The sequence below is a fragment of the Harpia harpyja genome, chromosome 28, assembly GCF_026419915.1.
Source record: "Harpia harpyja isolate bHarHar1 chromosome 28, bHarHar1 primary haplotype, whole genome shotgun sequence".
In the NCBI taxonomy this organism is placed as follows: Eukaryota; Metazoa; Chordata; class Aves; order Accipitriformes; family Accipitridae; genus Harpia; species Harpia harpyja.
The window spans coordinates 49,302-76,919 of NC_068967.1; the positions used below are offsets into that span (position 1 = coordinate 49,302).

At 66.7% G+C, this 27,618-nt stretch overlaps 1 protein-coding gene across 1 annotated transcript; it reads left to right on the plus strand.

Annotated features, from left to right (window-relative positions):
* Positions 1-1,961: 1,961 nt before the first annotated feature.
* On the plus strand, positions 1,962-26,732 carry SRCAP (Snf2 related CREBBP activator protein). Its single transcript, XM_052775107.1, is given in 34 exon segments — positions 1,962-2,037; positions 2,136-2,317; positions 3,244-3,431; positions 4,422-4,607; positions 5,010-5,150; positions 7,959-8,151; positions 8,603-8,739; positions 8,838-8,913; positions 9,798-9,887; positions 11,036-11,131; positions 11,673-11,998; positions 12,081-12,258; positions 13,435-13,571; positions 13,663-13,832; positions 14,813-15,005; positions 15,575-15,711; positions 15,799-15,985; positions 16,826-16,995; positions 17,457-17,891; positions 18,394-18,572; positions 18,685-18,866; positions 19,432-19,602; positions 21,221-21,256; positions 21,351-21,377; positions 21,380-21,512; positions 21,515-21,572; positions 22,306-22,511; positions 23,310-23,479; positions 23,876-24,072; positions 24,164-24,278; positions 24,470-24,643; positions 25,250-25,429; positions 25,791-25,874; positions 26,307-26,732. Coding segments are annotated over 33 exon segments (5,400 nt in total). The 5' UTR covers positions 1,962-2,037; positions 2,136-2,238; the 3' UTR covers positions 26,676-26,732.
* Positions 26,733-27,618: the final 886 nt, after the last annotated feature.

Below are 27,618 nucleotides of genomic sequence, written 5' to 3' on the forward strand. Positions count from 1 at the left end.
CCCTCCGTCATCCGCCGGGGCCGCGGGGCGGAGCCACCTGCCTGCCTTTCCCGGCGCGCCACGCCCCTTTCGCCCAGGCCACGCCCCCCTCGACGGGGCGGGGGGAGGGGCGTGTCCGGGCCGCCACGCGCCGCCCGCCGCCATCTTCCCCCCCCTCCTCCTCCCGCTTCTCGCGGCCCCGCCGCGTTCTCGCGAGACCCCGGGAGGGCGCGCGCCTCGGCGAGAAGAGAGACAGAGAGAGAGAGGGGGAAAAAAAAAAAAAGACTGTGGGTGAAATCTCGCGAGAGCGCCACCACCGGCGGGCAGAGCTCTCGCGAGATTTCATCCCCCCCCCCCACCACCAAACCAACCAACCAACCACCACCCACCCCTCCCCTCCGGCCCCGCCCCCTCCGCCGGCAGCGCGCGCGGCGGCGGCCGCCGCCATTTTGCCGCTGGCTCCGGCTGCGGCGGACTCCATTTCCCGTGAGCCCCCCGGGCGGCGGCGGCGGGGAGGGGGGGGGAGAAGAAGGAGGAGGAGGGGGAGGAGGAGGAGGAGGAGGGGGGGGGAGAAGAAGAAGAAGAAGAAGAAGAACGGGTGGAGGTTGGGGGGGGTGGCGGAACGAGGGAGGGGGGGAGAGACGGCGGGGGAGGGCGGGCGGGTGTGAGGGAGGGAGGGAGGGCGGGGAGAGGGGGGGGCCGGCGGCCATTTTGCGGCGGCGGATGGCGGCGGCTCCGCGGCGGGGCTGAGGCCGGCGGAGGCGGAGCGGGAGGCGCCTCCCCGGGTCCCTCCGCCCGCCTCCCCCCCCCTTCCTCCTCCTCCTTCTTCTCCCCCCCCCCCCCCCCGCCACCTTCCCCCTCTTCCCCCTCCTCCTCCTCCTCCTCCTCCTCCTCCTCCCCCCCCGGTGAGGTGCCGGGGCTGCGGCGGGAACGGCCGGGAGCGATCGGTAACGGGAGCGCGGTGCTTTCTTTCCCCTCCCCCTCCCCGGGAAAGGGCGGGAAGTAGGGGGAGGGGCGGGGGGGAAGGGAGGGCGATGTGGGGGGAGGGATGGCGGGGGGGGGGAGAGACGGTGTGGGGGGAAGGTTTCGTTGGGGGGGGGGGGTGTCCCGTAGGGTGTTTGTGTGGGGTGAGGGACCCCCCCCGTGGGGTTTGGGGACCGCCCTGTGGGGTGGGGGGCACCCAGAGGGACCCCAGTGTGGGGTGAGGGACCCCGATGTGGGGCACCCCGCGGGTGTTGCTGTGGGGTGAGGGACCCCCGTGTGGGGCACCCAGAGGGACCGCGGTGTGGGGTGAGGGACCCCAATATGGGGCACCCCGAGGGTGTTGCTGTGGGGGTGAGGGACCCCCGTGTGGGGCACCCAGAGGGACCCCAATATGGGGCACCCTGAGGATGTTGCTGTGGGGTGAGGGACCCCTGTGTGGGGTGAGGGGTCTCCATCTGGGGTACCCCGAGGGTGTTGCTGTGGGGTGAGGGACTCTCATGTGGGGCACCCAGAGGGACCCCAGTGTGGGGTGAGGGGTCTCCATCTGGGGCACCCCGCGGGTGTTGCTGTGGGGTGAGGGACCCCTGTGTGGGGCTTGGGGACCTTGCTGTGGGGCAGGGGAGCTGGGTGTAGGGGGAGGGACCCCAATGTGGGGCACCCAGAGGGTCTCCTGGGAGGGGCACCCAGAGGTACCCCAATATGGGGCACCTTGAGGCACCTGTTAGGGGGTTTGGGGACCTCGAGCGTGGGGCAGGGGACCCCCGAGTGGGGTGAAGGACCCCAGTGTGAGGCACCCATAGGGTCCTGCTGTGGGGCAGCCTGAGGGTCCTGCAGTGGGGTACGGGACCCCCAGGTGGGGCACCCCTCTGGCACAGGTCAAAGTTCAGAGGGCGCCTGGGGTCAGGGATGGGGGCAGGGACCTCCCTGTCATTTAGGGGCCGTTTTGGGGAGGGCAGCACCCATGGGTGGGGGTCACCCACTCCCCTTCCCCCCCCCAGGAACGCCCCCCCCCCGCGCCACCGACACCGTGGAAGTGGAGTGTGAGGAGGGAGGAGGAGGGCCCCGCGCACACAGGTGGGGCGACAGCACCCATGGGTGCTGGAGGGGGGGAATATGGGGCAGCACCCATGGGTGCCCCCCCACCCTGACATTCCACCCCCACACACTTCCAGGCGGCTCGGCGGAGCACAGGCTGGGCCGCCCGGGTGCCCAGGAGCTGGACGAGGGCTCGGCCCGGCGGCCGCCGGCGCAGGATGAGGCCCCCCCCTTCCCAGCATGCCCTGGGGCAGGCGGGCGGCCCCGGGGCCCCCCCCCCCGCCCCCCACCCTGCCCCCACCCGCCGCTGCACCCCCAGGTGAGGGGATGGAGGGGGGGAGACGAGGGGGGACCCCCCCAAATCCCCCCCCATGGTGCTGAGCACTGGCTGGGGGGGGGGGGCTCTGCACCCCCAAAGTGGACCCCCACAGTATCTGTGCCCCCAAAGTGACCCCCCCCAATTTCCATGACCCCCCCACTCTCCATGGGCCCCCCCCAAAATACTCCCCCTGATCTTTGCACCCCCAAAGTGAATGCCATGACCCCCCCCAAACTGAGCCTGGACCCCCATTGCCCCCCCCCTCCACTGAACCATGGTCTCTGTAGCCCCCCCAAACTGAGCCAGGACCCCTGTTGCTCCCCCCCAAGCTGAGCCCTGGTCATTGAGCCCCCCCAAAGTGAGCCCCAGCCTCTACCAGCCCCCCCCCCATTTTGTTGCCCACCAAACAGCCTCGATCGCCACCAGCCCCTCAACACTTGCCCCCACTCTCTGTACCCCTCCCAAACTCACCCACAGCCCCAGAGACCCCCCCCAAAGTTCTCTACGGCATACATACCCCCCCCCAATTCAGCTGTGGCCCCCCCCAAACTTCCCCCCAAACATACCCTTATTTCTCATAGACCCCCCCCAAGACTCATCTGTGCCCCCCAAACTCACTTCCACCCCCTTATAGCCCCCTGAAACTCCCCATAGACCCCCCCAAGACTCACCCCACCCCCCCAAAGACCCCCCCCCAAACCCACCCCTACTCTCTTATAGCCCCCCTGACTCTCCCCCCCATGACCCCCCAAATCCCTCCACAACCCTCATAGCCCCCCCATACCTCATCCGCAACCCCTGTTGCCCCTCCAAACTCACCCCTGAGACCCCCCCCCCCAAGTCCCCCTGAGACACCACCCCCCCCTCCCACCCCCCCCAAAACCTGATCCCCCCCTCACGCCCCCCACCATGTTCCCCCCCCTCAGCTCCCTCCGGCCAGAATGACGGGCAGCAACCCGGTGTCCCCCGCCTCCTCGGGCTCCCCCGGCAGCGTCTCGCCCCCCGCCTCCTCGCCCGCCGGCCCCCCCCCGCCCCGATGGCCCCCCCCGGCCCCCCGGAACCCCCCAGCCTCTGGGACAAGACCCACGCCGAGATCGCCGAGCAGGCCAAGCATGTAAGCACCCCCCCCCCCGCCGCGGCTTTGGATCCCAGACCCCTCCCCATGGCAGTGGGTTTGGGGGGGCTCAGCCCTATAGCAGTCACTGGAGAATCTCTGGTCTCGTTTGGAGGAGTATGGGGGGCACAAGGGGGGTTTGGGGGGGCACTCGGGGGGGTTGGTTCAGCCCTATAGCAGCCACCAGAGAATCTCTGGTCTCGTTTGGGGGGGCACTAGGGGGGCAGCTCAACCCTATAACAGCCACTTGAGAATTTCTGGTCTCATTTGGGGGGAGTTTAGGAGGCGTTTTGGGTGGCACTAGCATAGTTTTGGAGGTCACTTGTGGGTGGCCCGATTGTATATTAGCTATTGTAGAATCTTTGCTATTTTATGGAACAAGTGTTTTGGGGTATTTAGGGGCATTTTGGGGGTCCTTGGGGCTGACCCAACCCTATAGCAGCCAACGGAGAATCTCTGAGCTCACATGGGACACATTTTGGGGGAGTTTTGGGGGGCGATTGGGACTGGCCCAACCTTTTATCAGCCACCAGAGAATCTCTGTTCTTTTACAGAAGAGTTTGGGGGGGGGATTTAGGGGTTTTTTTGGGGGATGATTTGGGCCGACCCAACTGTATATCGCCCCCCAGAAAATCCTTTTACGGAACAGATTTGGGGGGGGTTTTGGGGGGTGATTTAGGGTCTTTTGGGGGTGATTTGGGCTGACTCGACCCTATACTGACCCCCAAAGAATCTCTGTCCTTTTATAGAACAGGTTTTGGGGGGATTTAGGGTCTTCCTGGGGGTGATTTGGGCCGAGCCAACCCTATATTGGCCACCAGAGAATCTTTGGCCTCCTATAGGACACATTTGGGGGGGGGGGGGGGGCGGCGATCGGGCTTAACCCAACCCTATATAAGCCCCTGGAGAATCTCTGATCCCACATGGGGGTTTCGAGGGGAGTTGGGGGGGGGGGGTGGGGGCGCACTTAACCCCTGCCGTGCCGTGCAGGAGGCCGAGGTGGAGCACCGGGTGGCGGAGATGAAGCGTGAAGGATTCTGGTCCTTGCGGCGTCTGCCCAAGGTCCCGGAGCCGGCCCGCCCCAAGGTCCACTGGGATTATCTCTGCGAGGAGATGCAGTGGTTGGCTGCCGACTTTGCCCAGGAACGGCGCTGGAAGAGGGGTGTCGCCCGCAAGGTGGGCTCCCCACCCATGGGGATGGGAGGGGGCTCAGCCAACGGAGGAGGTTCAACCCCATAGTAGCCAGTGGAGAACCTCTGGTTGCATTTCCAAGAGGTTTGGAGGAGCTTTGGAGGAGGTTCAACCCCTTGGAGAGCCTCTGGTGGCGTCTCTGAGGGGTTTGGAAGAGCATCAGGAGAGGCTCAATGCCATGGTAGCTACTGGAGAACCTCTGGTGGCGTCTCTGAGGGGTTTGGAGGAGTTTTGAGAGAGGCTCAACCCCTTGGAGAACCTCTGGTGGCATCTCCAATGGGTTTGGAAGGACTTCAGGGCAGGCTCAACCCTACAGCAGCCACCCGAGAGTCCCCTCCCCTACTTCGGGAGTTTGGGAGGATCCCCTCATGGGTGCCCCCCACCCAGGTGGTGCGGATGGTGATGCGGCACCACGAGGAGCAGCGGCAGAAGGAGGAGCGGGCCAAGCGGGAGGAGCAGGCCAAGCTACGCCGGGTGGCCGCTGCCATTGCCAAGGAGGTCAAGCAGTTCTGGAGCAACGTGGAGAAGGTGATGACCCCCCACCCCACCCATGGGTGACCCCCACCCATGGGTGCCACCCCCCCCGAGTGCCTACCACGGGTCATCACGTGGTTTTGGGGTCTCACTAGGGTTCTTGGATGTTTTTCTTTGGATGGGGAGCTACTGGGTGGCCACCACCCCCAGGGCACCCATGGGTGCTGGGCAGCATGTGCCTGACACACCTCCCACCGCCTCCAGGGCTACTGACCCCCACCAGGTGGCCACCACCCCCTGGGCACCCATGGGTACTCGGCAGTGTGTATCTAGCTACCCTTGGGCCACCAACGTTTCTGAGCGGCAACCAGTTCTTCTGGGTGACCTCCAACCCCCAGGGCACCCAAGGGTGCTTAGCACCCTGTCGTTTTTCAGTCCAGCTACTCTTGGGCTACAAATTCTCCCTGATGGCCACCAGCTCCAGGGCACCCATGGGTGCCAAACAGCACATCATTAACCACCTATTGGCTATCGAGTGTTTCTATGTGGTCCCCACTCTTTGGGACACCCAAAGGTGCTTAGCGTGCCGTTTTGTCCTAATGTGGCAACCGCTGGGCTACCAAACTACCTCAGGTGGTTACCACCCTCCCTGTGGCGCCCATGGGTGCACAACATCACATACCCAATCACCGCGGGCTACCAAACCCCCTTAGATAGCCACCACCCAAAGGTGCCTGGCACCCCACGATCTACCACGCTTGGGCTACCAAAACCCCTGGGTGGCCACCACCCACTGTGTGTCCCCATACCCCATCCCTACTACCCCTGGGCCACCAAACCCCCTGGGTGACCCCCCCCACCAGGAGCACCCAGGGGTGCCCAGTTTCTTGTCACTGCTGAGCCTGGTCACTCCTGGGCTACCAAATCCCCCTGGCTGGCCACCGCCCATTGGGCATCCCCACATGCAGTCCCCTTCCAGCGTGGTCATTCATTGGGGCTAGCAGCCCTTGCTGAGTGGCTACTAACTCTTGGGGCACCCAAGGGTGCCCAGCACCACATCCCCAAGCCCCACTGGGCTGCCAAACTCCCTGGGGTGGCCACCACCCCTGGGAGACTCAAGGGTGCTCAGCACCGCATCCCCAGCCCCCACTGGGCTACCAAGCTCCCTTGCGTGGCCACCATCACCCTTGACAGCTGTTTTGTCTTGCTATTGTAGTGCTGCAGCACATGGCCAGTGGGCGGTTGGCCAGTGAGTGCCCATGGTGGTCAGTGGGTGGCCGGTGGGTGCCCGTGGTGGTCAGTGGGTGGCCAGTGGGTGCCCGCAGGGGCCAGTTAGTGGCCTCAGTGGCCATTGGGTGGCTGTTGGGCTCCGTGGTGGCCAGTGTGTGCTTCTGGCGGCTGGCGGTTACCTGCAGTGGCTGGCAGTGGCCCACTGGGTGCCCATGGTGGCCATTGGGTGGCCGGTGGTCACCTGTGGTGGCCAGTGAGTGGCCAATGGTTGCCTGTAGTGGCCACTAGGTGCTCATTGGGTGCCCATGGTGCCCTGTGGTCATCTGTTGGGTGGTTGTGGTGGCCATTGGGTGCCTGTTCGTTGCCCGGGGTGACCATTGGGTGGCTACTGGGTGCCTGTGATGGCTTTTGACTGTTTGCAGTGGTTGTTGGGTGGCCATTGGGTGCCTGCGGTGGCTGTTGGTTGCTTGTGGTGGCTGCTGATTGCCCGTGGTGGCCATTGGCTGCCTGTTGGTTGCCAACAGTGACTTGGGTGGTGGCTGGTTGCCCATGGTGGCCGTTGGGTGGCCGCTGGTTGTCCATGGTGGCCATTGGATGGCCGTTGGTCACCCGCAGTGGCTGTTGGGTGGCTGCTCTAGCTGTTGGATGGCTCTTGGTTGCCCATGGTGGCCATTAGGTGGCCGTTGGTTGCCCGTGTTGGCTGCTGGGTGGCTGTTGGTTGCCCGTGGTGGCTGTCAGGTGGCCTCTGGTGGTCCATGGTGGCCGTTGGGGGACTGTTGGCTGCCTATGGTGGCAGTTGGGTGGCCAGTGGTGGTCGTTGGGTGACCTGCCTGTGGTGGCCACAGGGTGGTTGTTGGGTTACCTGCAGTGGCTGTTGGGTGGCTGTTGGTCATCCATGTTGGTTGCCCATTGGTTGGCTGTTGATTGCCAACCATTGGTGGCTGTTGGGTGGCCATTGGGTAGCATTGGGTGGGCCTTAATCATCATGGTGGCTGTTGGGTGGCTGTTGATGGCTTATGGTGGCCGTTGGGTGGCTGTTGGTCATCCACGTTGGCCGTTGGGTGGCTGTTGGTCATCCACGTTGGCCGTTGGTTGCCCATGGTGGCCGTTGGGTGGTAGTTGGTTGCCCATGGTGGCCGTTGGGTGGTAGTTGGTTGCCCATGGTGGCCGTTGGGTGGTAGTTGGTTGCCCATGGTGGCCGTTGCGTGGTAGTTGGTTGCCCATGGTGGCCATTGGGTGGCTGTTGGGTGGCCATTAGTCACCCATGGTGGCTGTTGGGTGGCCCTTGGTAATCTGGGTGGCTGTTGGGTGGCCATTGGTGACCCATGGTGGCCACTGGGTAGCTGTTGGTTGCCTGTGGTGGCCTTTGGGTGGCCGTTGGTCATCCATGTTGGCCGTTGGTCATCTGTGGTGGCCCATGGTGGCCATTGGGTGGGGGTTGGTTGCCCATGGTGGCCATTTGGTGGCTGCTGGGTGGCCGCTGGTTGCTCATGGTGGCTGTTGGGTGGTATTGGGTGGCCCTTGGTCATCTGGGTGGCCGTTGGGTGGCCCTTGGTCACCCACGGGGGCCGTTGGGTGCCATTGGGTCACCCATGGGGGCCGTTGGGTGCTGAGGCGCAGTGGTCGGCGCAGGTGGTGCAGTTCAAGCAGCAGTCACGGCTGGAAGAGAAGCGGAAGAAGGCCCTGGACCTGCAGCTGGACTTCATCGTGGGCCAGACCGAGAAGTACTCGGACCTGCTGAGCCGAAGCCTCAACGCCCCCCGGGCCACCCCCGGGGCGCCCCGTCGGGGTCCCCCCGCCCCCCACTCCCACCTCGCCCACCAAGGTGGGTGCCAGCACCGTGGGGTCGGGGACACAGGGGCACCCAGGGGTGCTGGGGACACTGGAGAGGGGACAAGGGGAGAGGGCACTCTGGGGTGCTGGGGAGGGGACAGAGGGTCGGGGACACCCATGGGTGCTGGGGGGGGGTGGTGACACCCAGAGAGGATGGGGACAAGAGGGACAGGCCCGCCCATGGGTGCTGGGGAGGGAAGAGGGGGGACAGGGGTACCCATGGGTGCTGGGGAGGGGACAGTGACACCCAGAGGGAATGGGTACGCGGGGGACAGGGACACCTGGAGCGGAGGGGGAAGGCGGACGAGGGCACCCGTGGGTGCTGGGGAGGTGACAAAGACCCCACCGCTCCCCCAAGGATGAAGAGGGAGGGTGGGATCCAGGGAGGGTGGCTGGGTGCCACCCATGGGTGCTGAGCCCCTCCCCTGCCTCTTCCTCCCCAGAAGATGGGGACATGGAGCCGCAGGACGAGGACGTCGCCGAGGGTCCCCCCCCCGAGGCGCGGCGCCGGGAGCTGGAGCTGCTCAAGCGGGAGGGGGAGCTGCCCTTGGAGGAGCTGCTGGGGTCCCTGCCCCCCCAGGTAACCCCCCAGCCTGCGCCCCACCTTGGGGACATGCCCCCACTTGGGACCCCCCCCCCGCTCACCCCAGTGTCTTGTGTCCCCCCACCCCATCCCAGGCGCTGCTGCGGAGGAACAAGCGGCCTTGGGAACCCCGCGAGGAGGACGAGGAGTTTGCGGCCGAGGAGGAGGAAGGTGAGGACGGGATGGGGCAGGGACGGGACGCGGGGGCTGGCACCCGTCCTTGGGCTCTGGCACCCATTCGGGGGGGGGGTGAGGGGGTCTGTCACCCATTTCTGGGGCACTGTCACTTGTCCTTGATGTGTGTCATCCATTTTTGGGACTGTGTCGCCTGACCTCAGGGGGCTGTCCCCCGTCCTTGTGGTCTGTCACTCGTGCTTGGGTTCTGTCGCCCTTTTCTGGGGGTCTGTCATTCTTTCCTAGGGTTCTGTCACCCATCCCCAGGGGTCTATCACCTGTCCTTGGTGTTTGTCACCCATTTCTGGGGGTCTGTCATCCATCCCCAGGGATTTGTCACCTGTCCTTGAGGGCTGTCGCCCGTCCCCAGGCTTCTGTCATCTCTCCTTGGCTTCCGTCACCCATTTCTGGGTGTCTGTCCCCTGTCCCCAGGAGCCTGTCACCCTTTTTTGGGGCACTGTCACCTGTTCCTGGGTGGCTGTCACCTGTCCCCAGGAGCCGTAGCCTGTCTTTGGGCTCTGTCACCCACTTGTGGGCGTCTGTCACATGTCTCTCAGATCTCTGTCACCCATTTGGGAGGATCTGTCACCCATTCTTGGGCTTTGTCACCCGTTTCTGGGTCTCTGTCACCCATCCCCACGGCTCTGACGCCCATTTCGGGGGGGTCTGTCACCCGCAACAGGGCTCTTGTCACCCGTCCCTGCGGCTCTTGTCACCCTTCCCAGGGCTTTTTGTCACCCACTGGGGACTCTGTCACCGTGTCCCCCGCCGCCGGGTCTCCTGCATCCCATGGGCTGGGTGCCCCGGGGCCATCACCCCCTTGGGGACAGTGTCACCCCCCCCCCTCCCCGGGGCTGGTGTCACCCGCTGGGTCCCCACAGGCGAGGACGAGGAGGAGACGATCGCAGCGCAGGAGCGGCTGGAAGGTGACATTGACCACAAGCAGGAGCTGGACGACCTGGCCCGCGAGGGTAGGCACAGCACCCAGGGGTGCTCCCCCCCCCGCAGCACCCACAGGTGCCCCCCCAGCACCCACAAAGACCCCCGGGCTCGGGGCGCAGGCACACACATGCGTGGGGATGCAGAGCCGGGGGAGAGGTGGGGGCATGTGGGGGGTGAACACAAGGACACGCGTGTGCAGAGACGTGTCGGGGGGAACACGGGGACACGTGCGTGGACATGGGGGATGCGTGTGCAGGGACGTGTGTGTGGATGTGAGGGACGCGTGTGTGCAGGGACACATGTAGTAGGGACACGTGTGGGCATGAGGGATGCATGTGTACGGACACGTGTGTGCAGGGATACGTGTGTGTGGATGAGGGACACGTGTATAGGGATATGGAGATGCGTGTGCAGGGACACGTGTGTGGACATGGGAGATGGGTGTGCAGGGACATGTGTGGATGTGAGGGACGTGTGAACATGAGGGACGCACATGTGCAGGGACGTGTATGTGGATGTGAGGGACACGTGGGATGTGTGTGTAGGGACGTGTGTGTATGGACATGAGGGACACGCATGTGCAGGGAGACTGGACATGAGACACATGCGTGCAGGGACGTGTGTGGATGTGAGGGACACGAACATAGGGGCACGTGTGTGCGGACAGGGACGTGTGTGCAGGGACACATACAGACGCGGAAACATGAAGGGACACAGGAACACGCATGTGCAGGGACAAGTGTGTGGACAGTAACATGCATGTGCAAGGACATGGCGACGTGTGTGCAGGGACGCGTGTGGACGTGGGGGACACGCATGTGCAGGGACACGTGGATGTGAGGGATACGTGTGTGTGTGGACATGGTGGACGTGTGCAGGGACGTGTGCAGCGACACGTGCGCGGACATGGGGGATATGTATGCATGGACGTGTGTGGACATGGAAACACGTGAAGGCACATGGAACACGTGTGTGCAGGGACACAGGGATGCGTGTACAGGGACGTGTGGACACAAGGGACACGTGTGTGCAGGGACACGGGGATGTGTGTGCACAGAGACGGGGACACGTGCAAGGATGTGGGGACACGCGTGTGCAGGGAGACGGGGCCACCCACATGTGTGGGCGAGGGGACACACCCCGCCCCGTGTGTGCCAGGCGTGTGCGTGTTCCGCAGGGGCGCTGCCGATGGAGGAGCTGCTGCAGCAGTACGCCGGCGCCTTCGCCGACTCCGACTGTGACTCTCCCCCCGGCGCCAGCAGCACCCGCTCGGGTAGGGGCACCCATGGGTGCTGGGGGTGGGGGCAGTGGGGCTGGGGACCGTCCCTGGGAGGGTAGGGGGGGCACAGGGGTCGGCAATGGGGGATGGGGGGGGCGGGGGGGCCACGCCTGGGAGCCATAGGGCCACCCCTGGGTGCCATAGGGTCTCCCCTGGGTGCCATAGGGCCACCCATGGGTGCTGTGCCCCCCTCCCAGATGCCATAGGGCTACCCTGGGTAACAGTGGGCCACCCATGGGTGCTCTAGGACCATCTATGGGTCCTCCAGGGCTAGTCCTGGTTGGTATGGGGCCACCCGTGGGTGCTGTAGGGCCACCCCTGGGTGTTATACGGGTGTCCCCGGTGCTATGGGGTCTTACTGGGAGTTATGGGGTCATTCTTGGGTGCCGTAGGGCCAGCTATGGGTCCTAGAGACCCCCACGCAGGTGCTGTAGGGCCACCCCTGGGTGCTATAGGGCCACCCCTGGGGTACCACAGGGCCACCCATGAGTGCTGCCACTGGCCCCAGCCTCAGCACCCATGTGTGCGCGTCCAGATTCACCAGCGGCCGAGAGCGATGACGAGGAGGAGGAAGAGGAGGAAGAGGAGGACGAGGAGGAGGAAGAAGAGGAGGAGGAAGAGGAAGAAGAAGAAGAGGAGGAGGAGGAGGAGGAGGAAGAAGAGGAGCAGGAGACCGAGGCGGGTGCTCCCGCCCCCGAAGACCCCTGCCCGCCACCAGGCACCCAAGAGCACCCAGGAGGGCCCCCACCAGCCGCTCCCCCACCCCCCACCACCGCCCCCACCCCCAAGAAGGAGATCACCGACATCGCCGCCGCCGCCGAGAGCCTCCAGCCCAAGGGCTACACCTTGGCCACCACCCAGGTAACTAACCCTTCCCCCACCCCGCCCCCGGCACCCATGGGTGCTGCGGGGAGGGGGTCGCCCACCGCTGCACCCTTCCCAGGTGAAGACGCCCATTCCCCACCTGCTGCGGGGCACCCTACGGGAGTACCAGCACATCGGACTGGACTGGTTGGTCACCATGTACGAGAAGAAACTCAACGGGATCTTGGCCGACGAGATGGGGTTGGGCAAGACCATCCAAACCATCTCCCTCCTGGCCCACCTCGCCTGCGAGAAGGGTGAGGGGTGCCCCCCACCCATCCCTGGAGGGTCCCCAGTCTCTGCCGGGGCTTTGGGGGGTGCTCGGCGTCTTGGGTGGGAGCTGCTGGGTACTGTTGGGTGCTGCAGAGTCTGTAGGGCCCACCTAGGTTGTCCTTGTGTATCATTGGGTGCTGCAGAGTCTTTGTAGGGTCTCTAGGGCCCATCTGAGCACCCTTGGGTGCTGTGGGGTCTTTGTAGGGTCTTCAAGACCCATCTTAGCGCTGCCTGACCACCCTTAAATGCCGTGAGATATTTGAGTGGTCTGTAGGTCCCTACAGGCTCCCCAAGCACCCATGGGTGCTGTGGGCTCCTTTTCAGGTCTTTAGATTTCTAGTGGCTCTCTGAACACCTCTGCGTCCTGTAAGCTTCTTATAGGGTCTTTTGGTTCCTGCCAGTTCCCTGAGCACCTGTGGGTGCTGTAGGCACCTTACAGGGTCTGTAGGTCCTCCTGGGCTCCTCGAGCACCCGTGGGTGCTGTAGGCTCCTTACAGGGTCTGTAGGTCCTCCTGGGCTCCTCGGGCACCCGTGGGTGCTGTAGGCTCCTTACAGGGTCTGTAGGTCCTCCTGGGCTCCTCGAGCACCCGTGGGTGCTGTAGGCTCCTTACAGGGTCTGTAGGTCCTCCTGGGCTCCTCGAGCACCCGTGGGTGCTGTAGGCTCCTTACAGGGTCTGTAGGTCCTCCTGGGCTCCTCGAGCACCCGTGGGTGCTGTAGGCTCCTTACAGGGTCTGTAGGTCCTCCTGGGCTCCTCGGGCACCCGTGGGTGCTGTAGGCTCCTTACAGGGTCTGTAGGTCCTCCTGGGCTCCTTGAGCACCCGTGGGTGCTGTAGGCTCCTTACAGGGTCTGTAGGTCCTCCTGGGCTCCTCGAGTACCCGTGGGTGCTGTAGGCTCCTTACAGGGTCTGTAGGTCCTCCTGGGCTCCTCGAGCACCCATGGGTGCTGTAGGCTCCTTACAGGGTCTGTAGGTCCTCCTGGGCTCCTCGAGCACCCATGGGTGCTGTAGGCTCCTCATAGGGTTTGTAAGTTCTCATGAACTTGCCTAAGCAGCCAGGGGTGCTGTAGGCTCCTTATAGGTTCTGTAGGTCCCCACGGGTTCCCTGAGCACCCACGGGTGCCACCCCTCCTCTTCCTGACACCGTCCCCCCCTCCCCGCAGGCAGCTGGGGCCCCCACCTCATCATCGTGCCCACCAGCGTGATGCTCAACTGGGAGATGGAGCTGAAACGCTGGTGCCCCAGTTTCAAGATCCTCACCTACTACGGGGCACAGAAGGAGCGTAGGCTGAAGCGGCAGGTGAACCCCAACTCTATGGGGGTGGGGTGGGGAGGTTTGGGGGGGTCCCCGGACCCCCCCTGACCCTGCTGGCCCCCCCCACCCCACCCAGGGCTGGACCAAACCCAACGCCTTCCACGTCTGCATCACCTCCTACAAGCTGGTCCTGCAGGACCATCAAGCTTTCCGCCGGAAGAACTGGAAGTATCTGATCTTGGATGAGGCCCAGAACATCAAGAACTTCAAGTCTCAGCGTTGGCAGTCCCTCCTCAATTTCAATAGGTGCGGCGGGAGGGGGCGAGCGGGTGGGGGGCACCCACGGGTGCTGGGAGAGCACCCCACGGGGCTGTCGGACACCTCAGGGTGCTCAGCAAGCCGGGTGTGCTGGCAAACAGCCTGGGGTGCTGAGGATGTTGGGGCAGTCTGGAGGCGTTGGGGGGCACCCATGGGTGCTCACCCCGGGAGGGGACTGGGTGCAGCCTGTCCTGTGGGGTGCAGCTGGTGGAGCGTGACCCCCGTTTTAGGGCGCTGCTCCTTGGGGGTGCCCCGACACGCGGCTGTAGCTGCCCATGGGTGCTCTGTGACCATTTGGGGTGCTCCTTAAGTGCCTGGGGGCACCCATGGGTGCTCCTTAAGTGCCTGGGAGTACCCATGGGTGCTCTGTGACTGCTTGGGGGTACCCGTGGGTGCACTGTAGCTGTCTAGAGGCACCCGTGGGTGCTCTGTAACTGCTTGGGGTGCCCTGTAGCTGCCCGGGGGCACCCATGGGTGTTCTTTAACTGCCTGGGGGCACCCATGGGTGCAATGTGACTGCTTGGGGGTACCCGCGGGTGCACTGTAGCTGTCTAGGGGCACCCATGGGTGCTGTGTAACTGCCTAGGAGCACCCATGGGTGCTGTGTAGCTGCCTGGGGGTACGCATGGGTGCACTGTAGCTGTCTAGGGGCGCCTATGGGTGCTCTGTAACTGCTTTGGGTGCCCTGTAGCTGCCTGGGGGCACCCATGGGTGCTCTGTAGCTGCCTGGGGGTACCCATAGGTACAATGTGACTGCTTGGGGGTACCTGTGGGTGCTGTGTAGCTGCCTGGGGGTACCTGCGGGTGCGCCGTAGCCACCGGGGGGGCACCCGCGGGTGCTCTGTAGCTGCCTGGGGTTGCTCTGTAACAACCTTGAGAAACCCGTGAGTCCTCTGTAACCGTCCCCTGGGGGTGGGGGCACCCGTGGGTGCACGGCGGGCTAACGGGTGGGTGTTCCCTCTCCGCAGCCAACGGCGGTTGTTGCTGACGGGGACGCCGCTGCAGAACAGCCTGATGGAACTGTGGTCCCTGATGCACTTCCTGATGCCCCGCGTCTTCCAGTCCCACCGGGAATTCAAGGAGTGGTTCTCCAACCCCCTGACCGGCATGATCGAGGGTAGCCAGGAGTACAACGAGAGCCTCGTCAAGCGTCTCCATAAGGTGGGGGGGGCACCCTGGGTTTGCGGGGAGGGAGGCACGTGGTTGTAGTTGGAGAGGGGGGGTGTTGGGCCATGTTTTGGGGTGTAGCTGGGTGGGGCATCCCTGTTTTAGGGTGTAGCTGGGTGGGGGAGGGCCTCATTTTGGGGGGTATCTTGTAGGGGGTGACCCCGGTTTTGGGGTGTAGCAGAGTTGGGGTATCCACGTTTTGGGGTGTAGCTGGTTGGGGGTAACCTCCATTTTGGGGTGACTCCTGTTTTGGGGGGCAGCTGGGTGTGGGTACCCCCATTCTGGGGCTCAGCTGACTCAGGGTAACCCCTATTTTGGGGTACACCCATTTCAGGGTGCAGCTGGGTGGGGTGTAACCCCATTTGGGGGTGCACCTGCGGGTCCCCCCATTTCAGACCGCACCCCAAGTCCCCCCACAGCCCACACTGGAGATGCCCCCCACCCCATTCCCTCCACCCCACGGTTCCCCCCCCCACCCCAGCTTATTGCTGGGGGGGGGGTCACCTCTATATTGTGGGGTGGAACCCCAAAACTTGCCGGCAGCTGATTGGTCGCTCTCCTAGGTGCTCCGCCCCTTCCTGCTCCGCCGGTTGAAGGTGGACGTGGAGAAGCAGATGCCCAAGAAGTACGAGCACGTCCTCAAGTGCCGCCTCTCCAAGCGCCAGCGCTACCTCTACGATGACTTCATGGGCCAGGCCAGGTGGATCACGCGTCCCCACGCGTCCCCTACGCCGTCACCCGCAACCAAACCCCCCCTTGACCTTCTCCGTGTTCCCTTTTCCGACAGCACCAAGGCCACCCTGGCCAGCGGACATTTCATGAGCGTCATCAACGTGCTGATGCAGCTCCGCAAGGTTTGCAACCATCCCGATCTCTTCGAGCCCCGGCCTGTCCACTCGCCCTTCATCACTGAAGGCATTTGCTTCGTCACCGCCTCCCTCGTCCTCCGTGCCCTCGACCCCGACCCCTTCAAGGTGACGGCATCAGGGACGCCAGTGGAGCACGCAGGGTTGGGCCGTGGAAGAGTTTGGGGGGCACCAGGAGATGGTTCGAGGTGGCGTTGGGTGACCTGGTGGGGTCACCAGCACTCAGGGATACTAGGGTGGCCTTCTGGTGGCATTTGTGAGGAGGTAGAGGCACTAGGGTGGCCTTCTGGTGGCATTTGTGGGGAGGTAGAGGCACTAGGGTGGCCTTCTGGTGGCATTTGTGGGGAGGTGGAGGACACGGGATGCATCAGGTGAAGGATACAAGGTCATCTTGACCAGGATTATGGAGATAGGAGTGTCACAGGCCACGCTGTCATTGTCACCAGCACTTGGGGCCACCACCATGACCTGTGGTGGCACTTCGGAGGAGGTAGAGGCGCTAGGGTGACGCTGTGGTGGCATTTGTGTGGAGGTGGAGGACACGGGATGCATCAGGTGAAAGGTTCAACGTTTTCTCGGCCAGGATTATGGAGATGCAGGTGAGAGGCAGGGGTGTCACAGGCCACCATTTCATTGTCACCAGCACCTGGGGCCACCGCTGTGACCTGTAGTGGCACTTCTGAGGAGGTAGAGAACATGGGATGCAGGAGATGAAGGGCTCAAGGTCTTCTTGGCCAAGGTTATGGGGACACAGTTGAGAGGTAGGATGGCTTGAAGTGTCACAGGCCACCGTGTCATTGTCACCAGCAGCCAGGGCCGCCACCGCCTCCACGTGGTGGCATCTACTGGGGGTGTAGGGGACAGAGGCGATGGCCCGAGGTGCCACCGTGCCCAGGATCGTGGTGGGAGTGGGGGACAGCAGGTGACATCCCTGCGGTGTCCCCACAGCACGTGGACATGGGGCTGTTCGACCTGGTGGCCCTGGAGGGCCGGGTGTCCCGCTACGCCGCCGACACCTTCCTGCCCCGCTGGCGGGTGACGCGTCGCCTGGTGGAGGACGTCGCCGCCGCCCCTGACCCCCCGCCGCGCCCCAAGCCCGTCCGCATGAAAGTCAACCGGTGAGGGGCACGGTGGGGGCACCGGGGTGGCCCTGGGGTCACTGGGGTGGTGGTGGGACCCTTGGGGTCACTGGGATGGCCTTGGACATGCCATGGTTGTCTTGGGGACGCTTGGGTGACGGGGGGAACTTGGGGACACTGGGATGGCCTTGGGGACACCTCGGGCATGCATTGGGGGGTCACTGGGGTGGGGGGTGTTGGGGGGACACCAGGGACCCCGTGGGGACACTTGGGTGATGAGGGCGCCTCGGGGACACCAGGGGGTCAATGCGATGGTGCTGGGGCCCTTGGGGGGGGTCAGGGTGTCCTGGGGGGGGTGCCTTGGGAGGTTTTGGGGGGGTCGGGGTGCCCTGGGGGGGGGATCAGGGTGCCTTGGGAGGTTTTGGGGTGCCCTGGGGGGGCTTTTGGGGTGCCTTGGGGGCGCATCGGCGTTCAGGACCCCCCCGGTGTTCCCCCCCCAGGATGCTGCAGCCGGTGCCGAAGGCGGAGAGCCGGGCGGTGCTTCTGCTCAACAGCCCCCGCCCCGGAGGGGGGACCCCCGCCCCCCTGGGGGTGCTGCCCCTCGGCCCCGCCCCTCCGCCTGCTGGACACGCCCCCTCACCCACTGGGCACGCCCCCCAGCCCGCCGGACACGCCCCTCTGCTGGTGGGCCCCGCCCCTCCCGGGGTGACGTTGGCTCCTGCCCTGCTGGCTCCTGCCCCCCCTGTCCCCGCCCCCTCCGCGGTAGGCTCCGCCCCTGCTGGTGGGGCTCCGCCTGCTGCCGCTGCTGCCCCCCTGCTGCCCCCCGGGGGGGCGGGGCTAGGGCTGGGGCTGGGATTGGCCCTGGCGGCCCCACCCCGGCCCCCCCCCCCCCCTGCTGCCTGCGCTGGCTCCGCCCCCCGCCGGCCCCGCCCACGGTGAGAGGGTGGGGCGGGGCTTTGGGGAGGGGTGGAGCTTGGGAGGGGTGTGGGTAAATGGGCAGGGTTTGAGGTGGAGGGGTGGGGTTTGAGGGGGGTCTAAGGTAGGTGGGGCTTAAACTTGGGGCGTGGTCTGCCGGGAGGGGGGCGGGGCTTGAGGTGGAGATGTGGCTTATGGTTGCTTGTGGGCGGGGCTTGGGGAAAGTGGGTGGAGCTTAGGGGGCTTAACAGTCAATGCAGGAGGTGGAGATGGTGCAGCAGGGGTGGGGCCTGGGAGGGGGCGTGGCTTAGAAGCCAGGAACAGAATGGGCGGGGCTCTGTACAGAGTGGGTGGGGCTTCGTAAGGGAGGCGGGGCCAGCACCTTACCCTGGGCACTGAGCAAAGGGGCTGCAGGGCGGTGGGGCAGCTATGTGGGCAGGGCTTGTACAACGTGGGTGGGGTTTGTGCCATGTAGGCGGGGCCCTCCCCGCCCTTTCACCATTAACTCCTTCCCTCCCGCAGCCCTGCCGCCCACTCCTTTGGCCGCTCCCCCCGCAGCCGGCACCCCTCGCCCCCCCCCAGCCGCCCCCCAACCCCACTTTGGGGGGCAAGGGGGGGCCCCCCCTGGCTGCATACGCCCTCCCCGGTCCCGGCCCGCAGCGCCTTTTGCTGGCCCCCCGACATGCAGGCCCGCCTGCCTTGTAAGTAGCCCCGCCCCCCAAACACCCCGCTCTCCCATTTTGGGGGACCCCCCCCCATCGTTTAAAGGGGGGGCCCCCCCAATAACGTGTGTCGTCCCCCCCCCACCCATAGCCGGCGAGGTGGTGAGCATCGGGCAGCTGGCGGCGTTGGCCCAGCGGCCGGGGGGGACCCCAGGGGGGGCGACCCCAGGGGGGGCCAAGCCCCTCACCCTGCAGTTGCAGGGCAGCAAACTCACCCTGGCTGCCCCCCCCGCTGCGGCACCTGGCCCTCGCCCCCCCCCCGCGGCCTCCCACGTAAGTTGGGGGAACGCCCCCCCCCATTTTGGGGGGGTTTTTTTTGCACTGTATACTTCTCTCTTTTTTTAGGGGTGCCCCCCCTTTTTAAACAGGACAACCCATCGGTTTGAGGGGGGGGTATGGTTGGGGGAGGTAGGGAATGGGGTGACCCACCCCCCAGCTGTATCCCCAAAATGGGGGTTCTTTCTTTATGGGATGGGCCTGGCTGGGGGGGACACACCCCCAAAATTGATGGAGATTCCCAAAACGGGGAGCGGAGCCCCAGTAATGGGTGAGGGACCCTAAAATGGGGGGGGGACTCCCCCAAAGGTGGGTGGGGACCCCCTGGGGGTGGGCACCCACTGAGATGGGTAGGGAACCCCAAAGGTGAGGGCCCCCTAAGGCAGGGTGAGGGACCCTAAAATGGGGGGGGGACCCCCAAAAGTGGGTGGGCACCGCCACATGGGGGGGTTGGGGCTGTAGGGGGACCCTGACAAAGACCTACCCCCCCACTCCCCAGTTTTTGGGGGGTGAGGGGGGTGTGGGGTGTCCCCTGACACCCCCCTGTGCTCCCCCCTCCCAGGGAACGTGGTGCATCTGGTGGCGGCTGGGGGGCAGCACCCGCTCCTGGGCCCCCCCGCCCAGGTCACCCTGCTGGCACCCGTCGCCCCCCCCCGGCCCCCGCAGGGGGTCCCCCTGCCGGGACCCCCCCCCAGCCCCCCACCATTGGCCTCCCCATCGCCACCCGCTCAAGGTAAGGGTGGGGGGGGTTATCTCTGGGTGTCCCCCCAAACCACCAGCACCCACCTGGGTGTCTCTGAGCACCCCCCAGATCTCTGGGTGTCCCCTGCATCCCTCTGGGTGCCCCCCCAAACCATTGGGACCCCCTGGGTGCCCCTGAACCACCCCAGGATGCCCCTAAGCCCCCTTGGGACCCTTCAGGACCCCCCTGGTGTGCCCTGGGACCCCCCCCCCCCCCCAAAGACCCCTTTGGGTGCTCTTAAGCACGCCGTCCCCAGCCCCGAGACCTATTTCGAGGGGCCTCTTGGATGCCCCTGGGAGCCCCCAGGACCCCCCTCGGGTGCCCCTGAGCCCCCCAGGATCCCTCTGGGTGCCCCTGGGACTCCTTTGGGTGCCCCTGAGCCTTCCCTAGGACCCTCTGAGTCGCCCCTGGGACCCCCCAGAACACCCTCAGGACCCCCCCCCCCCCCCCCGGGTGCTGGGCAGGGTGGGGGAGTGGGGGTCAGGGGGCTTTTTTGGAGGGCGGACGTCTGACACGCCCGCCCCCCCACCCAGTGCCGACGCCGCTGGTGAACAGCGGGGGGGTGGTGAAGATTGTGGTGCGGCAGGCACCCCGCGACGGGCTGGCAGCACCCCCAGCCCCACCACCGGCACCCCCACCCGCACCCCGACCCCCCCCGCGGCCCCCCCCGGCGCGGCCCCTGCTACGGGTGCTGCCCGCGGCCCCCCGCCGCCGGCGTCCCCCCCCGCTGCCGCCGCCGCCGGACCCCGATCTGATGGGTGAGTGGCTGCACCCCCTCCCCTCAGCGCCCATGGGTGCCCCCCCCCCTTCCTTGGGGGGGCTTCCTGTGCCCCTGGGGGCCCCCCCGACACCCCTCTTTTCTTTTGCCCCCCTCCCCAGCAGCACCTGCAGCAACCCACGGCACCCGCGGCCCCCCCCTGCCGCCGCTGCTGCCAGCCGCCGCCCCCCCCAGGGGCACCCCCAGCTCCCCCCGCCGCCGCCGCTGCCCCCCCCTCGAGAGGAGCCTGAGGGGCCGGGGGGACCCAGCCCCCCCCCCAGCACCCACCCCCCACCGGCTGCCCCCCCCGCCGCCAGCCCCCGCCCCCCCCGCCGCTCCCCCTTCTACCTGGTAAGCACCCTGGGGAAGTGGGGGGGGTCACCCGCGGGTGGGGGTCACCTGTAACGGGCACGCTGGGGGCCACAGTGAGGGGCTAAGGGGTATTGGGTGGGCACCCATGGGGGGGGGGGGGGCATCTGTGGGGGGCGTAAGGGGGGATTTGGGGGGCGGGGGGCACCCAGGGGTAGGGGAGCACCCATGGGCGAAGGGCGGGCACCCTGGGGTCTCTATGGGGGTGTAAGGGGGAATTTGGGGGGTGGGGGGGCCAATCACCCAAAGGGGGGATTTTGGGGGGGGCACCCAGGGGTAGGGGAGCACCCATGGGTGAGGGGTGGGCACCCAGTGGTCTCTGTGGGGGGGAGGGGTCTGGGGCGCTGGGTGAGCAGTTTGGAGTGGGGGGGGGGGGCATGTGTGACACCCTGGGGGGGTGGGGTCTGGGGTGACGGGGGGGTCCGGGGGGGGGACACACTCCGCGGGGGAGGGGGGTGTCGTGCCCCTCCCCCTCCCCCACAGGGGGTGCTGGAGATGAAGTGGGGGGAGGGGACTCAGGTGGGGGGGGGTGTCTAGGGGTGCTGAGGGGGGGTCCTAGCCGTTCTGGGGGTGTCGATCCCACCCTCCCCGACCTACCTCCCCCCCCTCGCAGGAATCCCTGGAGGCGAAGCGGGGCCGGGGGCCGGGGCGGAACGGCTGGAGCGGCTGCTGCGGCTGAACGAGCTGCGCTGCGGGCTGGCCCCCGTCTACGGCAGCGAGGTGCTGGGGCTCTGCACCCTGCCCCCCCCCCACCCCACCCCCGGGGGGGGGCCCTGGCCCGCGCCGTCCTCGCCCCCCCCCAGCGCCTACGGCAGCTCCAGCCCCTACTGGACAGGTACGGGGGCCCCAGGGGTCAGGGGAGGGGACGGGACTGGGACGGACTGGGGGTTTGGGGGGAGCCAGGGAGTTTGGGGGGGGGGGGGGGGTTAGGCGTTCAGGGGGACCCAGGTGTTTGGGGAGGGGTCTAGAGGATTTGGGGGACCACAGGAGTCTGGGGAGGAGTTTGGGGGGGGCTGTAGGTTTTGGGGGGACCTAGGCATTCAAGGGGGGGGGCTTCCAGGGAATTTGGGGGTATCCAGGGGGTTTTGAGGGGGACCCAGGTGTTTGAGGGGGGGTTTGGGGGGAACCCAGGCATCTGGGAAGGGGTTTTGGGGGATCCAGGGGTTTGGGGAGACCCAGGTGTGTGGGTGGGGGGACACCCAGGCGTTTAGGGGGGAACTTGGGTGTCTGGGGAGGGGTCTGGGGGTGCAGGGGGGTTGGGGGGAGACACAGGCATTTGGGGGGGTGTTGGGGGGGATCCAGGGGTTTTGGGGGGACCTAGGTGTTTCGGGGCGGTGGGGTTGGGGGGATCTGAGGGGGTTTTTGGGGGGTCCAGGGGGTTTGAGGGGACCCAGGTATTCGGGGGGGGGGGGCGTTGGGGGACCCAGAAGTTTGGGGGGGACCCAGGTATCCGCGAAGGGGTCCGAGGGGTTTTGTGGGCTCCAGGGGTGAGGGGTCCCAGGCCTTTTGGGGGGGTGGGGTGTCCCCCAATTCTTTGACACCTCCCCCCCACCCCCCCCCCCCCGCAGGTTCATCTTCGTGCTGCCGCCGGTGGAGGCGCGGGGGGTGGCCCTGCACAGCTGCCGCCCCCCCCCTTGGCGCCTGCGCCAACGGGCGCAGCTGGAGCAGCGGGCTGCGGGAGGAGCTGGCGCCCCGCGGGCGAGCCCTGCACCGGGGTGCTGCGCAGCATGCGCACCCACTTCCCCCGACCTGCGCCTCATCCAGTACGACTGCGGTACGTGGGGGACAGCGGGGGTGCTGGGGACGGCGGGGGGGGGTGTCGGGGACAGCGGGGGGGCTGGGGACAGCGGGGGGGGTGGGGACACTGGGGAGCTGGGTGCTGCGCGAGCACCCGCTTCCCTGATCTCCGCCTAATTCCCCCCCCGACTCTGGGGACTGTTGGGGACAACGGGGGTGTCGGGGACACCTGGGGTGTTGGGATGTTGGGGACTGATGTCCCTGCATCACTCGTGTTGTCCCCATGTCCCTCGTGATGTCTTCACTGATGTCCGCGTGTCCCTGGTGATGACCCCACTGATGTTCTCGTGTCCTCGCCCGTGTCCCTAACGATGTCCCTAGTGCTGATCTCGTGTCCCAGCAGTGTCCCCGCTGGTGTCCCCGTGTCTCTAGGGATGATTCCACTCATGTCTTCATGTCCCTAGCGCCATCCCCATCCATCGTGATGTCCCTAGTGCTGACCCCGTGTCCCCAGTAGTGTCCCCACTGATGTCCCCGTGGGTCCTAACGATGTCCCCGTTGATGACCCCATGTCCCCAGCTATGTCCCCACGTCCTGAGTGACGTCCCCATGTCCCCTAGTGATGTCCCCAGTGGTGACCCCGTGTCCCTTCTGATGTCCGCACTGATGTCCCCACGTCCCTAACGTCGTCCCCCTTGATCTCCTCGTGCCCCCACTGATGTCCCCGTGACCCCACCCCAACCGCCACCACCCCCCGTCCCCATCCCAAAGGGGAGGGTCACCCTGCCCCTCCCTCTTGGCGGTGGCCCCCGGTGACGCCGGCGTCCCCCCCCAGGGAAGCTGCAGACGCTGGACGTGCTGCTGCGGCGCCTGAAGGCGGGGGCCCACCGCGTCCTCATCTTCACCCAGATGACCCGGATGCTCGATGTCCTCGAGCGTTTCCTCACCTACCACGGCCACATCTACCTGCGCCTGGACGGCAGCACCCGCGTCGAGCAGCGCCAGGTGCGGGGGGAGGGGGGCACCCGCGCATCCAGGCACCGACACCCTCGGACACCCTCCCCCCCCACCCCGTGGAGACCCAGGTCTCCAGGAACCTTCCCGTGATCCCACCTTGTAGCCACATTTCAATGGCTTCACGGTAGCACGGAGGACCCGTGCGTCCAGGGGGGCACCCATGTGTCCAGGAGGGGACCCAGGTGTCCGGGCACCGACACCCTTGGACCCCCCCCACGGAGACCCAGGTCTCCAGGAACCTCCCCCTGATCCCACCTTGTAGCCGCATCTCAACGGCTTGATGGTGGCACGGAGGATTTTGGTGCCCGGGAGGGACCCGAGTGTCTGGGTCTCCCTCTAACGTGGGACCCCGGTGTCCGGGCGGCGCCGTGCTTCTCCCCACAGGCCCTGATGGAGCGTTTCAACGCCGACAAGCGCATCTTCTGCTTCATCCTCTCGACCCGCAGCGGCGGTGTCGGCGTCAACCTGGCGGGTGCCGACACCGTCATCTTCTACGACAGCGACTGGAACCCCACCATGGACGCCCAAGCCCAGGACCGGTGTCACCGCATCGGCCAGACCCGCGACGTCCACATCTACCGGTACGTTGAACCTCCTGGATGCCTAGGTCCTCGCCGAGATGCCTGGGTCCTTCGTCGTCACCTTACCCCCACCGCCGTGTCCCCTTCTCAGGCTCATCAGCGAGAGGACGGTGGAGGAGAACATCCTCAAGAAGGCCAACCAGAAGAGGATGTTGGGAGATATGGCCATCGAGGGGGGGAACTTCACTACTGCCTACTTCAAACAGGTAGCCGAGGACCCAGGCGTCCGGAGGGGGGCACCGACACCCTTGGACCCCCGCCATGGGGACCCAGGTGTCCAGGAACCTCCTCCTGGTCCCATCTTGGAGCCGCATCTCAATGGCTTGATGGTGGCAGGGGGCACCCAGGTGTGCAGGCCTGGCGCTGACCACCCCCCCCCCCAATCCCTCCCCCTCAGCAAACGATCCGGGAGCTGTTCGACATGGCGCCGGAGGAGCCGGGACGCCGGGAGCCTGACAGGGACAAGGAGAAGGAGAAGGACAAGGAGAAGGACAAAGACAGAGACGGGGATGTCCCCCCCGATGAGGATGAGGACCCGGCGGCCACCCGGCGCACCCACATCCTCGAGCAGGTGGGGCCACGCGTCACCCTGCGTTCCCCCGATGCCGATGCCACCCCATGTCCCCTGGTGGCCCTGATGTCCTCAAGATCCCTGATGTGCCCCCATCTCCCTGATGTTCCTGCTGTCGCGCACATCCCTGTGTCCCCTGATGTCCCCCATGTCCCTAATGCCCCCAAACACCCCTGATGTCCCCAGATCTCCTTGATGTCCCCTGATGTCCCTAATATCCCTGACGTCCTCGATATCCCCTACAAGCCTGTGTCCTCCCGCTGTCCCCCAATCTGCCTGATATCCTTGATGTCCATCAATCGTCCTGCTGTTCCTCGTGTCTCCTAACATCCCTGATGTCCCTTGATCTCCCCAATGTCCCCAACATCCCATCCCAGATGGCCCCAACACCCCTGATGTCCCCTGATCTCCTCCAATCTCCCTGATGTCCCCAACATCCCTGATGTCTTTCATGTCCCCACCATCCTTGATGGCCCCAACATCCCTGACGTCCACCACATCCCTGTGTCCCTCGTGTCCCCCGTGTCCCTAACCACCCCGATGTCCCCAGTACCCCTAACATCCTCTGATCTCCCTGATGTCCCCCTGACGTCCCCGTGTCCCCAGGCGCTGTGTGGAGCGGAGGACCCCGAGGACATCCGAGCGGCCTCGCAGGCGCAGGCGGAGCGGGTGGCAGCGCTGGCCGAGTTCAGCGAGAGCCTCAGCCCTGAGGAGGAGCGCGGCGGCCCCGAGCCCGAGGAAGAACTCTCCAAGGCCGAGCAGGAGATTGCTGCCTTGGTCGAGCAGGTGGGGACCCAGGTGTCCAGGGGGTTCAGGAGAACCTGGGCGGTTGGGAATTGGAAGATCTCCAGGGGGTTTAGGAGAACCTGGGTGGTTGGGAATTGGAAGATCTCCGGGGGGTTTAGGAGAACCTGGGTGGTTGGGAATTGGAAGATCTCCGGGGGGGTTCAGGAGAACCTGGGCGGTTGGGGGGTCTGGAGGGACCAAGATCTCCAGGGGGTTCAGGAGAACCTGGGCGGTTGGGGGTCTGGAGGGACCCAGGGGAGACCCAGGTGTCCGGGGAGGGTTTGGGGCCACCCAGGCATCCAGGGGGAGGTTGGGGGGTCGCCGGCGTCCGAGGGACCCAGGTGTCCGTCCGGCGCTGCAGCTGACGCCCATCGAGCGCTACGCCATGAACTTCCTGGAGGCGTCGCTGGAGGACGTCAGCCGGGAGGAGCTGAAGCAGGCGGAGGTGTGTGGCGGGGGGGGGGGGGGGGGGGGCCCACCCATGGGTGGGGGGGCACCGCCGCCCATTGGGGGGTGGCTATGGTGGGGGGGTCGCCGCTCAGGATCTTGGTATGGGGCTGGGGGCACCCCGGATGGCGGGGGCTGGAGGGGTCCTGCTGGGTGGTGGGTGTCCCAGAGGGTCTCGCCTTGGGTTGGGGGCACCCAGAGGGGGTCTCGCTGTGGGGTGGGGGCACCCGGAGGGTCCCGTTATGGGTCAGGGGGCACCCGTGGTTCCCCGTTAGCGGTGGGGGCACCCGTGGGTGCCCCCCGTGTACGGGTTGGTCCCGGTGTGAGGCAAGGAGCACCCACGAGGGTCTCGCCGAGGGGCAGGGGGTGCTCGGGGTGGGGGGGGAGCCCGGCTACGGGTCAGGGGCACCCACGGGTGCTTCCCCTGCAGGAACAGGTGGAGGCGGCACGGAAGGACATCGACCAGGCCAAGGGCGGGGGGCGCTTCCGCCTGCCCCCCCAGGAGGAGGAGGAGGAGGAGGCGGCCACCACCCCGGGGGGGGGACGAAGGTCCCGGGGGACCCCGGCGACCCCGGCGGGTGCGGGGTCCCCCCCGGCCCCTTCCCGAGCGCACCGGCACCCGCGCCAGTCAGCGCCTGCGGGCCGCTGGGACGGCCAACCGGGCCCCCCCGACGTCGCCGCGGGCCACCCCGACGTCGCCGCGGGCCACCCCCGACGTCCCCGCGGACGCCGCCGACGTCCCCCCGGGGGGCAGGGACGTCCCCCCGACCCTCCCCGGCCCCCACGGCCGCGCCGGTGACGTCGCAAGCCAACGCGGTGGCATCCCAAGCAGCCCCGGTGACGTCGCAAGCTAACACGGCGACACCACACGCCACCCCGGGTGACGTCGCACGCGGCCCCCGCTCCTGCCCGCTGCCCCCGTGACGTCGCAAGCGATCCCGGTGTCGTCGCAACCGGACCCGGGTGACGTCACAACCGCCCCCGGTGATGTCACAAACGCCCCCGGTGACGTTGCAGCTGGCCCTGGTGACATCACAACCGCTCCCATTGACGTCGCAACCGGCCCCGGCAGCCACCAAAGCAGCTGCAGTGACACCGCAACCGCCCCCAGCCCCATCCCAGGCGCCGGTGACACCCAGCACCCCGCCGCCGACGTCACACTTGGCGCCGGTGACGTCACACTTGGCGCCGGTGACGTCGCACCCGGCGCCATCCCAGGTGACCTCTCCCGCCTTCCCAGGCGGGCACCGGCGCCACCGGACGCAGCACCGGCGACATCGGCCACACCACCAGCGACGTCGCCGCCGGCCCCGGCGCCCTCAGAGGCGTCGCCGGTGGCGCCGGAAGGGCCGGGGGGGGACACCGTCGAGCGGGGCAGGACAGGGCGGGGCCGGGCGGGGCCCCCGCCGGCGCCGCAGCGCCGACGTGGAGATCCGGCAGAGCCGGGGGCCGGGACCGGCAGCCAAGGTGCTGCGGCAGCTGCCGGGGCGGCTGGTGACGGTGCTGGAGACCCCAATCCCTGGGCGACCCCGGCGCCGCCGCCACGACCCCCCCCGGCGCCAGCCCCAGCCCCGGCGCCAGCCCCGGCCCCCCCAAACGCCGCCGGGGACGCCCCCCCCAAGCGCCGGGGGGCGGCGCGCCGCCGGCCACCACGACCCCCCCAGCAAGCGGCGGCTGGGGGGCGGCCAGCCCGGGGGGGGTCGGCGTCAACAGGAGCCTCCCAAAGCCCCGGCAAGCGGCGG